General features: G+C 47.5%; 2 protein-coding genes across 2 annotated transcripts; one reads left to right on the top strand and one right to left on the bottom strand.

Annotated features, from left to right (window-relative positions):
• Positions 1-750: 750 nt before the first annotated feature.
• LOC136500583 (uncharacterized) lies at positions 751-7,016 on the bottom strand. The gene is made up of 9 exons (XM_066495965.1): positions 6,751-7,016; positions 6,388-6,634; positions 3,142-3,291; positions 2,331-2,388; positions 2,076-2,234; positions 1,875-1,907; positions 1,555-1,646; positions 1,403-1,462; positions 751-1,314 (listed from the first exon to the last, which is right to left on the bottom strand). The coding sequence occupies exons 1-9, from the start codon at positions 6,888-6,890 to the stop codon at positions 1,063-1,065; spliced, it is 1,191 nt and encodes a 396-aa protein (XP_066352062.1). The 5' UTR covers positions 6,891-7,016; the 3' UTR covers positions 751-1,062.
• Positions 7,017-10,343: 3,327 nt separating this feature from the next.
• LOC136502100 (berberine bridge enzyme-like B) lies at positions 10,344-12,393 on the top strand. Its single transcript, XM_066497581.1, has one exon. The coding sequence runs from the start codon at positions 10,372-10,374 to the stop codon at positions 12,094-12,096; it is 1,725 nt and encodes a 574-aa protein (XP_066353678.1). The 5' UTR covers positions 10,344-10,371; the 3' UTR covers positions 12,097-12,393.
• Positions 12,394-13,577: the final 1,184 nt, after the last annotated feature.

Genomic DNA, 13,577 nt, shown 5'->3' with positions numbered 1-13,577 from the left:
ATGGTTCGGAAATGATGATATGATGATGACAACCTTATTATACCTGCTATGGTTAATATTATTTGCTCCTAATAAGTGAGTGCTTTAGTACAGGTGCAAATCTAGTGGACAGGTAAATGATGATAACTTGATGCTAAGTTTAAATTGGTTACTATGTTTATAAGCTCTTTTATGCAACTGTGTCCAGCTAGCCCACCTCATAAGCCTTGCATGACCCTTGGTGTCTTTTATTTCTGGTTTTGACGGATAAGTCTAGCTGAGTACCTTTTCGTACTCAGGGTTTATCTTCCACCTGTTGCAGATGACCAGTTCTACTTTGGTTGCTGCAAGTACTGCCTTCTCCTAGCTGGGGATGAAGACTAGACCGTTGGGCGCGGTCTCTACTAGTCCTCGTACCTGATAATGCTTTTGGAGGACATAACTCAGACTTGACAATGTATTTGAAAACTATGATGTTTTGTACTAAACTATGTTGCTTCCGCACACTCAAACTTGATTTGTAATATGTTATTTGAACTCTGATGGATGTAATTCAAATGCTACTTGTGAAATGTTGTAACGGATGATGTGTTGTGTTGAATCACTACGATCTTGGTTTGTATGTCGAGAGTTGGTTGAAATCCTTCGTGATTTCCAGACTACCGAGATTATAGGAGCTTAAGTACAGAAATTTGATCGCTTCGGTGATTGTTTTTGTACTTACGTTCTTATGATTTGGTCGGTTCTGTTACAATGTGAACTGGAAAACAGTAGCCACAAACTAAATCATTTGCCATCGTGTGCGATTTGTTTTACCACCGTTCAAAACAACCTTGCCTTTTTACAAACTTCCATCTAATAAGAATGAACCAAAGTGTGTAACCTTCACCAGAATCAAAATCTCTCTATCCGGGGTCGCGTTTAGCTCCCAGAAACCAAATGCCTAGGGGTCTATTGCTTCTCTGCCGCACATCAGCTCTCTCAGACTAAAGAAAACTAAACCTACTGGTGTTTCTCAGTGACAATTCTCATGTTGCAGAACAATAGAGACAAAGAAAAGGACTTCAAGCACTTGAGCGAAGCTCAATTCTTGTTCTTGGGGCGTTGCAGCGAGAAGGTCGGGTTCGAATCTGCTTCCTCATTGAGTGGTGGCATCGTGCTCGCCTCAGAAGATGGGGCGGCAGGACTGGTCTCTCCTGATTCCTCCAGCTCTTCTATCTGGGGGTGGCTCTTTAATGCCTGGTTGTGGGAATGGATATGCTCATACGTCTTCATCGCCTGGGCCACGAAAGATGCTGGGCTGGCACTGTCGCCTGGAAGGAGCATTGTATTTGTCTGGATTTGAAAAAGAAAACATCAGCAATTTCAAATTCACAGAAGGAGCTGGACATAAAGAGTATTAACAGAACTATGACAATCTCACCTTTTGTGCCAGATTTGAGAATGCTTCGATGTATTGCTCTGCAAGTTTTAGGCTAGCAGCCTAGCACAGAAATATAACATTGTTAGCATTTAAGAGCACAGATGTTGTAGTTAGTACTTGGTACCATTTTGATAGTCAAGAATCATCGATACCTTGGCACTGCCTTCAGTTGTCATCGCATCTGAAACCAATCTCATTCCACGAGCAGTAGCTTCTGACTTGGCAAGAATTGCTTCGGCCGCACCTGGTGGTGATAGCCAGAATAAGTAAATTCTAATGGTGGAGGGAATAAAGAAATGCAAGACCCTTTAGAAGAAAAAATTGCAAATCATTTACAATGTTCAATTTAACTAAACTGCACCAAAAGCCATCATCAAATCAAATAAGGTAAAACAGTGGTGGAATAATGCATGCTGATCGGACTTACAAAAAAATGAGAACATGGTAAAAAGGAGTGTGAAATGTCACATACCCTTCGCACGGTTTGCTAGATCCAACATAGCTCCTGGTACAACAAATGAAATATGTCAGACAGAGTTCAACCCTGCATATATCAAATACAATACCTCTCTCGAATGCGGAAGACATTAAAGGCCATCCTATCAATATTTCAGTATGAAGAATTAAAACCACATATTAAGTTAAAAGATAAAAAGGGTTGCACAGTCATCACCTTCAGATTCAAGGATCTGGGCAGTTTTCTTCCCTTCCGATTCAAGGATTTGGGCTTGTTTCTTCCCTTCTGATTCAAGGATTTGGGCGCGTTTTCTCCTTTCTGCTTCAGCCTGCATCTCCATAGCCTGCTTAATCCCTGTTGGAGGAGTTATGTCCCCTGCATTGTCAAATTTAAAACATTAGAAACATTGACGTTTGAAACAATGCAAGTATTATAACTCAAATGATTAATAAACAGGAAAAAATGGCATACTGATCTCATAGCGGATACACTTCAGGCCCCAATCTGTGGCTGCTTCATTGATGGCACTCTGCAGACAATTGACAGAAAACATTAGCCAGATGTTTAGTGGTAGCCAACAGAAATACCTGCACGTCTGATGAACAAAGAGAGACAAAGATACACTCAGAGATAAGAGAGAGAGGAACAATAGCTACCACATCTAAGAAGCTTTTTGTGGTCAAGTTTATTGCTTCTTCAGATTGTTTGGGCTATCAATGGGCCGTTCATTGTAAACATAATACAAAATCATTTGATAATAATCAAGACTTCAAGAGTAGAAATGTTCAATAGTAAAGCAATCATAATTTCTCGAACAAATTTACAAGTTTCCAAACAGTAGCTTAAATAAACAGCATGAATATACAAATAGCTTTTGTTGAAAGCTAGGATGATCAGGTTCAGCTTAGCCATCCTGTTCTACCATACAAACAATGAGCCAAACTAATAATATGTTAAAATTGCAACTGCTTCCATATGTTTCAAATGGACTACATCATAATTTGGTAAAGCATTGACCCTCCTAGAGATCATCTAATGCAATGGCATTCACTTTCCTGTCAATGGAATCTAAGCAACACAAACCATATTTCCAATAGGATGCCAATTTGGATGGTCTCTTCATATGATTCAAAAATATTACATGGATGGTGGTACAGAAACAAGATGGAGAGACTATTAATCAAAAGAGTACAAAATCTAATGCATATTATTTTTTTCCGACCCCAAATCTATGGTATGGAAAGTTGAACAAAGAATACAAGATGGGAATAAGAATCCATACCACAATTTTCTCATTTAATGCATCTCTCTCCTCAAAAGTCTTGTCTAAGGTTATCTTCCCAAGTTCACTTCTCATGGTTGTTTGTGCAAGTTGTAGGACAGCATAGATTGGATTCTCCACACCATAGGAAGCAAGGTAGGGGTCCATGATCTGCAAAATTCAACAAAATAATGAGTTTCCGCTCAGCACTCCAAAGCCTGAATAAACAACTTCCCTGTAGAGGAATTTCCCAAATCTGACCAAGAGCATTGCAGGCCACTCGATTCGATGGTACTAAGAATAACACATGCACTTACCACAGTAATACTTACTACAAAAAACACAGATGGATAGTGACTTTACATCAAAACAGAATGGACTGAATTATACATCCATTCATAAGTTCCTATGACAAATATAATGTTTGATATCCTATCGAATAAAACAAAACCAGAATAAAGCATTAGGGTCAAACAGCCACTCTTCCTCAAATTACACAAAATACCACAAATGAAAAATGCCAGCAGCTAACGAAAATAAACAAAGATTGGTCCAACAAATTATATCACAAGGAGATAAGCACTATGTTTACAATCACAACTCATCATCACATACAGCTTTCCCCAAAAAATACATTGACACTGAGATGGGTTTTGATTAGATGCATATATCTATGGAAGCACTAAAACAGTATGATCAACCTGGAAGCAAACTAACCATATCACAAAAAGTACCCATTTCTGCACACAAGGCTATGCTGAGTTGTACAGAAAATTGTATAAATTTGTCACCAGGACAATGAAGCAGTAAATTATGTGTCACACCATCATTGGTTCTACAGCTCTGACAAAGCTTCGATTCCAAACAAGGCAACATCTGAAGGTGTAAATCAAATAGCATATTTTATCCTAAAAATTAGAAACGTCTTCAAGAAGTTCATGCATGGGAATTGTGCGGCATCTTGAACTTGCTACAGTCATTGAGAATGTGCCTAGGCATTAATTGATCTCGATGACCAAGGGTGGTACCATCTACAGTGTAGTGTAGCCAGAATGGTATAATATCATCGAACCCATACAAAAGAGCGTACAAGAGTGTCAATCTGCATCCCATTGTCCCAGGCATTACAATGAACTCCATATAACTACCCAACTCATACTAGGCAAAGTGGCGATGTGCTACCAATGACATGATGCCTTATCCTGAATTCCAGATTCAAGGCGATATTGAATCATCATGTGAGAAGAACTTTGAGCTTTGCTTTGCCAATGGTCATATAACCTAAATATTTTTGCCCTGGGATTTATAAAATGGCATCATCAAATGTTGCAGAAACAAGTCAGATATTGAAGAGAGACCTACAGTGTCAACTAATGCATGCAAAATTAGATTGGAAACCGAAATTTCAGTATTTAGGCTTCACAATACAAAGTCCTTCGATTCTATCTACTCCACTAAGGGCACGTACAACCCACAGACAATGGTCCGTCTCTAAGCACATCGAATCTATCATACAGACGGGTATAAAGACAAGTCATACAACCCACAGACAGGGGGGCCGTCTCTAAGCTGTTTAATGCTTTACATGTAGTTAGGATCAACTATAAATAAATTTTGTATACCATTGTGTGGCTATTTGCATGTAAAGCAGTTATGGAAAAAGCTGAAGACCATTTGGTTAGAGCAACTATGAAACGGTAGCTTCTGTAAGAAATACATGTAATGACCCGGAGGGCCTGGAGATTGTTTATATGCAAATTGCTCCTTAAAAACTATTTTGTTCACTGATTCGCATGTAAATCACAAATTTAGAAAGGAAATACCACATAATTCGCATGTAAATGACAAATTTAGAAAGGAAATACCACATAAATAAAACAAATACTAAATTTATGTTTGGTACGTATTATTAAAGCATCCTTTTATTAAATTTCATCAACATAATATAAATCAAAACCACTAGAGAACCAAAACAACTATTTTAAATGAAAAACACTACAAAACCAAACCAAATCATTACTGCTATATTGCCTCACCATTACCCTGAGATGTTCAAATTATACAAAGATGTTCAAATTATGCATAGTTCCCTGTTATTTCTCACACGCACGTGCGTTGGAGATGGCCAAGCATCACATCCAGCACTCCAGCGCGTACGTCGCTTGTTGCTGCTCCGGCCTCCAGGCGATGCAGTTCGAAGCTCGTGTCCCTCGTTGGCATTTCGTCGAACATGCTGCGAGCGGACACGAGATCACCGGCTCTGACGCAGAGAAACAGGACTCACCGAAGCGTTGCGGGCATGCGTGCAGAGAAACGGGACCTAGGTCATCAGCGCAGATGCGTCCGCAGTAGTTTCCTCGCGAGCGGTTGGGGGCGTCGGGCATGGCGACAACGCTACACTCGCGTCCGCGCACGCCGGTGGTGGACGACCAGCTCCCCCGCAGAGCACGCCGGGGGTGGAGGACCAGCTGCACTCGCGTCCGTGATCGCCGGTGGTGGAGGACCAGCTCGCGCCCGCGGCGACGGAGCTCCGAGGAGGCAGAGCACACCCGCGACGGTGCTTGGCCATGCCCGCCGCTGGGCAGGGGTCGGAGCCGCGCCTGCTTCTCGACGGGGTAGCCAGAGAGGGAGGGGACGCAGGGTCGCCGGAGCCGAGCGCGGGAGGGGCCGCGGGGTCGCCAGAGCGTCGCCACCACCCGGAGAGGGAGGAGCGGCAGCGCCTAGACGCTAGACGAGAGGCGCTCGCGACGGGAAGATGTCACGGATGGGGAAGAAAGAAAGAACGAACGAACCGGCGCGAAGGCACACGGGATCCGCGCGCCATCGAGTCTTCCTACAACGCTGCTGGAGCCGGCGTCTCGGCCTCGGGCCACGAGTCGTTCCCATCGCCTCGCGAGACGACGAGGCCTCCGTCTTCTGGTGTCGGCGGGGTTCGTTTTGCAAAAAATACATCACGGAGACGGGTCGAAGAGACGCGTTGTACATGCCCTAACCAAATCAGAAAACAGGAAACCCTGAAATCCACATAGAAAACATCCTTAATGCATCACAATGTTCCTTCCATCTTCAATTGCAAGTTCAATTAACTAAATCCAGGAGACATCTATGCTACACCAGGCAAATCAATCCAGTTGACACTAACTTTTACCATACCGAAGCAGTCACATCCACCCATCCCTGATCTACCGTTGCAACAACAGAACACTCGACAATCTGTATGGAGGACCGCACAGGCACAGGCGAACAAGGGGAGGCAGGCAGTATTACCTTGACATAGATGACGCTGTCGATCTGTATGGTGACGTTGTCCTTGGTGATGGCGTTCTGGTGGGGGATGGGGATGGTCTCCTCCTTGAGCGAGTGCACGTAGGCAATACGGTCGACGGCGGGGATCAGGAGGTGGAACCCGGAGCCGAGCGTCTTGAGATACTTCCCGAACCTCTCGATGACGAAAGCCTTCTTCTCCGGAACTATGCTCACGCCCCAGTTCACCGGCGGCTCCGGCGGGTCGAACCTGATGAGAGCAACACGCGTCCAGGGGCTTCAGTCTTAGATTGCATTGCAGAAGGTTGGGTCAGGCGGAGAATTGGGGGGTGGAGGGGAGTGGAGAGTGCATAGGGTTTTACTTACATAGAGCTGTCGTCGCGGGGGTGGAAGCGGGAGAACGGGCGGGACGAGGCGGGGGCGGAGCCGGCGGCGGCGACGAGGTGGCGCGGGAGGAGGAGGAGCTGGCGCGCGGGTACCGCGGATCGCCGGAGTAGGCTTGCCATCGTCGTCGTCGGCAACGGCGGCGGCGGCGGCGCGGAGATGGATTCGGGCTGAAAAGGGGGGAGAACGAAGGCCGGGCGTTTCGCTGTGTGCCCGTAGCAATTACGATGGCCGGACCAACTTGTCAAGATGCGTAGCGAAAGACTTCTGTAGCAAGAAACGGGGTGCTATACTGGTTTTCATTCTGTATAATATCTAATAACCCACAAAAAAGTTTTTTAGTTTAGGAATTTATTCGGATAGATGAAGCTGCTCTCAAGAAAATTTTTTTTGTCCTTAAAATTTTCCTTATTCTATATTATTGCTTTATAGATTTATAAAGATTTGATAAGTGGAGATGTACCTGTTGACCATAAGCGAAAATCTTATCCATGTTTCTAAAGGGTTCTTCCGATGTTTTGAGATCCACGAGCAGGTCCTTTGTGAGTTCAATTTGGGGGTTGTTTAGTTCCCCTAAACTTCTGAATTTGGCACTATGTAAAAAGAAGATTTCCCGTCACATCAAACTTGTGGTACATGCATGAAGTACTAAATGTAGACGAAATCAAAAACTAATTGCACAGTTTAATTGTACTTTACGAGACGAACGTTTTGAGCCTAATTAGTCAATGGTTGGACAATTATTACCAAACACGAGTAAACAAGGGCTTGCGTGGATTCTCGGCGTCAGACTTTCTTTCATTCTCCTTTTTTCCCCCTTTTTGGCAGATTCCATTTTGGGCCAGCATATTAACGTGGAGCCCAACATATCTGTTTTTTTTTTTTTTATGAAACACCAACATATCTGTTCATATATGCTTCTTTAGATGGGCCGAGAACACGCCCGCAGCGCGCGGTGGAGCCTGGTTGTGATCAAGTTACCTCTGACACTTTTCTCTTCCCTTGTTGAGACTCGAGAAATCTTTTTTTTTTCTTTACTCAAACAAAGGGCAGCAACTTGGAATTAAGGAGGAAGAGACTTGAGAAATCATGGTCGATCAATATGCGGAGTTTGCAATCAATATCAATTGGCTTATTTGGTGCATAGATGGTGGATCATTTTCTTAAACCGCTGTCACACGTTTAGTACTTCACCTTGATCACTCTTGAATACAATAATTTTGCCAGTAACTTTGCAGTTTTGCATAGTTAGCATCCACATCTTTTTAGCAGCAACCAGGGGATCGCTGTTATGCCGTCACATAAGCTGATACAGTGACATTGTTGGATGAAGGCTCATTTTCTAATGCTGAAAAATCTGAGAGCTGTGTATTTGATGGGAATTCAGTATATGCGTGCTGCTCTGATCATCTGATGTCTATAATTGTTCTTGTCAAAACCCCATTGTCTGATATCAAGTACTACTCCTGACAGTAAACAGGCCTGCATTGGGGAAATTGGTGGCATTTTGATTGTTTCAACCATTCTAGCATCTCAGCATGATGACGCTGCAGTTCAAGCACATGGAGAAGTAGAAGGACACGAGAGAATAGACTGAATTAAACAAAATCCAACGTGGAAAATGGAAATGCCAATATCTAACAACTGAAAATGGCTTCAAATAAGGCAATGGACATTCAGGAAAGAGAGGAAGCAGAACATTCGTATACGTTCAGCACTTCAGGTACCAGCTGAGGAGGGCTACGGTCTCTGTCAGCACGACTAGATGCAAGAAGCGCTGCACAAACAGAAGGAGCAATTTTTGTTCCAGAGCAACTTCAACTTCAAGCCTATGCCGTTGCCGGAGTTGGTAGACTCGTCGAGCCTGTACTGTACGTGGTGATGCCGACTGTCGATGAAGGGGTTCTATCACTGTGCTGATGCTGCTGATAAACTCTCACCCCTTGCCATCTGGAGTTTCAGGAGCCAAACGGTTCAGATGTGTTGGTATAGTGCACAAAGAGTTGCGACGTCAGAAGCCACAATAATCCTGTGGGCTGTGGAAAGTGGAATCACCTAGCTTTTATTTAGTACGAGCTTGTTGTGTATGTTTAGTTTTGGAGCCGGTGGCAATTTGGAGATGCGTGTACTGATTTGTCTAGAAGTGGTGCTGAGATTATATATAAGAATGCTAGGATTCAAACAAATATGCATGTCCAAACTGAAGTTTTTCGTCACCTTGAAGGAAGGAACTCATCGTGGATTGAAGCTGCTGTCGAGCCAGATCTAGATGATCGCCACGATCTTCGTCGTCACACACTCACACGCCACCATCCATTTCTGCAAGAAGCTCATACCATAGAAAATGACCTGAGTTGGGGGAGGAAAGGAACTTCTTCTCAATAGCATCTTATCGCCACCATCCACGATGAAGAGCGAGTAATTGGCTTTGGGCCGGCCGGCCGGCCGGCTTCGTTCGGAAATAAGAAAGCAGCAGGCGACGGCAGACGGCGGCCTGCGAAAGAGTTATCCGAGCGATGGATCCGCAGGCCGCCCTGGGAATTAAACTTAAACCCAGCAAAAACCCGCGCACACCGTTTCGAGACCGACCCACTCGGCCGCTCTCCTTTGTCGTGTCTCTGGCCTCTTCGCTTGTCTGAATTCTGAAGAAATCTAGATGGTTTGGAGAAATGCTGGAAGAATTTGTGAAAGAAAAACACGGTTCCGGATAAAAAAATAAACGAATCAAGCCGGGTTTACGTGTCCTTAAACCCGGCTTAGTTCCGCTTATCGCCATCGCCGCACCTGCTGCGAACCTCCGTTTGGACTCTGTCTGTCCCTGTTCCTCCCTTGTTGAGATCGAAAGACTAAATTTGGAGTCCTGACAATGCAAGCTCCTCGTGATGCTGCATTCAGGTAGAACAATGTATTTGTCTTTTTTTTTTTTACATTGACAGCACGTGCAGGCGAGCTCAACCGTTCGCTGGTCTTATCAGACCAGCCAGCCGGCTGATACCCCTCTCAATATACTGTTTACCAAATCAGTCAAACAGTGTTTTTCTTTCATAATAAACTAGCTGGAACAGTATTTTTCAGCCAAATTTCAGACCAGCGAATGGGCCGACGACGAACAGAACTAGCAAAGAAGCAGCAGGTCTGCAGGTGTGGCAACGACAGAAACTACCCGACGGCCACCGAGTTACGTTACGTAGTAGATCACTAACCAACTGCAACGTTGTCCTATGCTACCTTTATCCGATTTTTCCTCTACTAGTTACTGTAGACGCCTGCGAGGTTGCAAGATCAGACAACTATTGCAAGGTAGTGCAGCAGATAGAATCAGACAACACCGTACGTCTTGCCGGCCACGCGCTAACAAAGAGAAGCTAAGGATTAATCACTTCGTTAGTAACTATATTGCTCTTAATAAATCAGCCAGCCGACGTCGCTCTCTGCAACTTTTCCCTCCTCGATTAAAAAGCTACTATAACCGCGCGCATGCCAACAAAAACCTCGGTGATCATACGTGACGTGTATAAAACCCCACGTTCGGCACCACCTCGCTCACTCCACTCTCCTCTGGCCCAGCTCCACCGGGGTGGGTTCTCCGTCCGCGCGCGCGCCATGGGGGCCCTCGCCCTGCTCTCTCTCGTGCTCCTCCGCCTCTTCGCCGTGCAAGCAGCAGGCGGCGACGGCGACGATGGGAGCTTATTCACGGTGTGCCTCGCCGCCGCCGGCGTGGGCAACGTCACGACACGCGAGTCCCCCACGTACGCCGCCGCGCTCCTCGTGTCCGTCCAGAACCTCCGCTTCGCGGGCGCGGGCGCGGCGAAGCCCGCGGTCGTGGTGGTCCCGGCGTCGCTGCAGGAGCTCCGCGACTCCGTGCGGTGCGCGCGGGCGGCGGGGCTCGTGCTGCGCCTCCGCAGCGGGGGGCACAGCTACGAGGGCCTATCCTACACCACCACCACCGAGGACGACGACGACCGCAGCGCAGCGTTCGCCGTCGTCGACCTCGCCGCGCTCGACCGCGTCCACGTCGACACCGCCTCCGGCACAGCGTGGGTCCAGTCGGGCGCGACGCTCGGCCAGACGTACCACGCCGTGGCGATGGCGGCGAGCGGCCCGGCGCTCGCGTTCTCCGCGGGTTCGTGCCCGACGGTCGGCTCGGGCGGGCACATCGCCGGCGGAGGGTTCGGCCTGCTGTCCCGCAAGTTCGGCCTGGCCGCCGACAACGTCGTGGACGCCGTGCTTGTCGACGCCGCGGGGCGCGTCCTGGACCGCGACGGGATGGGCGAGGACGTGTTCTGGGCCATCCGCGGCGGCGGGGGCGGCACCTGGGGCGCCGTGTACGCGTGGCGCGTCCGGCTCAGCGCCGTCCCCGAGCGCGTCACCGCGTTCGTCGTCAACCGCCCGGGCTCCGTCCGGTCGGTGGCGTCGCTGGTGTCGACGTGGCAGCACGTCGCGCCGTGGCTGCCCGACGAGTTCTACATCTCCGCGTTCGTCGGCGCCGGCTTGCCGGAGCTGAAGCGGAAGCTCAACCGGACCGGCATCTCCGTCACGTTCAAGGGGCTGTACCTCGGACCGGCCCACGAGGCGCTCCAGATACTGACGGCAAGGTTCCCGGAGATCGGGTTGTCGGATCTGGATCCGAGAGAGATGAGCTGGATCGAGTCCGTGGTGTTCTTCTCGGATCTGCCCGAGGGGAGCACGGTGTCGGATCTCACGGACCGGGTGCTCCACCAGAAGAACTACTTCAAGGCCAAGTCAGACTACGTTCGCCGTCCGATGACCTTGGAGCAACTGGTCAGAGCCATTGACCTCTTGTCGGAGCAGCCCAAGGCGTACGTCATCTTGGACCCGTACGGTGGCGCCATGGATGGGATCGGGTCCACTGATCTTCCGTTCCCGCATCGCAAAGGTAACATCCATAGCATCCAGTACCTAATCGAATGGACGGCTGATGACGATGATCACAAGGAGGAGTACATGGATTGGTTGCGCCGGTTCTACGACTTCATGGGAGCGTTTGTGCCAAAAAAACCACGAACCGCGTACATAAATTATCTGGACCTTGATCTTGGAACCAACAACTGGTCCGTCCATCGAGCTGGCAGCGACGTCGACGAGAGCCCTAACCCAGAAGTGGAGGCAGCGCGAGCGTGGGGCGAGAGGTACTTCTTGGGAAACTACGACCGGCTGGTTCGTGCAAAGACATTGATCGATCCAGAGAACGTGTTTCGCAACGCGCAGAGTATCCCGCCACTTGGAGGCGCTGCCCAAGCCATGACTAGGAGCACACGTGGCGTCTCGTCCAAGGTCACATCCGATGGAAGCACGAATGATAGCTAGAGTGTCACGCATGTAGTCTAACTTTATTATATATACATACATGCATACAAATACGTGGGTGCGGTGTTTTGATTTTTCATCTTTTGGCGCGTTGCTTTCACGGTGCCGTCCGAGAAGGACGAGTTGCATTTATTTTGTAATTTGTTGGAGAGAGGTGGTTTGGATTATCGAATCCTTAGCTAGAGGGAGCAGAAAACGAGAGATTGTTAGGTACTTTGATGAAGCGACCAAGGCCATGTCAGTCTCTTGATCAGAAAGTGTGCTTTCGCCAGTGTTAGTGTCCTTGTTGATAACGATCATCAACTTTTGTATTGGTGCAAGATTGATTAGTCTCTCTCTCTCTCTCTCTCTCTCTCTCTCTCTCTGACGCTGCAGATTAGCCGAGGATGAGGATGAGTCTATTCGGTCCAGTGTATATATATGTGTGTGTGCGTGTGCGTGTGTGTGCGTGTGTGTGTGTGTGTGTGTGTGTGTGTGTGTGTGTGTGTGTGTGTGTGTGTGTGTGTCATGTTAAAGACAGCATATGGCTGATCTTTTGTATGGGTGTGTCTAAACCTTTAGTACTTGGTTTGGCGTTTGTTGCATTGGTTGAGTCTATGTTGCTAACAATGGATGTTTTTGTGAGCTTGTTTAAACAAACTGAAGGCTGAAGCCAGTGGTGGATCCAGTACTCGAGAAATAGGGCAACAAGATCTATATAATTGAAGGCAAAAATTTTTACTAGTGTACACTAATAGATATAATAGTTATAGTTAAAAACAAAGAACATTTGCTTCTCCTCCACTGCGCCACCAGCCCGCAAACAATAGAGGGGTGCGCTTGCTAGTCGATCACGCTGTCGTTGCTGGGGACTCGAAGGATCAAGCCATTAGGGTCCGGGCTGCGAGATGCCACGCTAAGGGCTTGTTTGGTTCATGGCCTCCCATGCAACTGCCTGCAAGGCATGGGATCCTGATCCAGGTGAGCGACGAAAGCGGATGCCTACGAGCATTGCCTGGGCTAGGCGCAGCTCCACCCAAAAGAGAACCAAAGCTCTAAGGGCGTGATTGGTTGCTTTGGTGAGGGGGAGCCGGGATGGAGAGCCGGTCCAGGATGGTGAGATGCATGCTCAAACCGTGCACTCAGTCGTGTTTGTTTGTCTTTGTTGTTGGTCCAGTATGAGATGACATCTTGTTTGGTTGCATGCATAGATGTGAGTTTTAGTGTATGACACATGTGCCCCTGCGCCATGCCTGAATCAAGCCATCCTGTATGGAGAGGGAAGTGGAAATTGAGAAGGCGAAGTCGTGCGGGATGGAGGAGAGCAGATGAATGAAAGGATACAGGCGAAAGGTGCGAGGAGGGTAACCAAACACGCCACATGAATGAGGAGGAGGGTAACCAAACACGCCACATGAATGAGGTCAGACAACTAAACGGTACGGAGACGGCCCGGTTCGGCTTACCAATCATGCCCTAAGTGCTTGGGACTTGGAAGTGCC

The sequence above is a fragment of the Miscanthus floridulus genome, chromosome 13 (genome assembly GCF_019320115.1).
Source record: "Miscanthus floridulus cultivar M001 chromosome 13, ASM1932011v1, whole genome shotgun sequence".
Lineage (NCBI taxonomy): Eukaryota > Viridiplantae > Streptophyta > Magnoliopsida > Poales > Poaceae > Miscanthus > Miscanthus floridulus.
Note: the sequence above shows the minus strand (reverse complement) of the source record. Positions and strands in the feature narration are given on the sequence as shown.

Coding starts and splice junctions, on each gene's coding strand:
- LOC136500583 (XM_066495965.1), bottom strand. CDS start 6,890: ATGGCAAGCCTACTCCGGCGATCCGCGGTACCCGCGCGCCAGCTCCTC. Junction 1,647..1,874: donor TCTAGCAAACCGTGCGAAGG/GTATGTGACATT, acceptor TATCACCACCAG/GTGCGGCCGAAGCAATTCTT. Junction 1,463..1,554: donor CAACTGAAGGCAGTGCCAAG/GTATCGATGATT, acceptor TTTCTGTGCTAG/GCTGCTAGCCTAAAACTTGC.
- LOC136502100 (XM_066497581.1), top strand. CDS start 10,372: ATGGGGGCCCTCGCCCTGCTCTCTCTCGTGCTCCTCCGCCTCTTCGCC.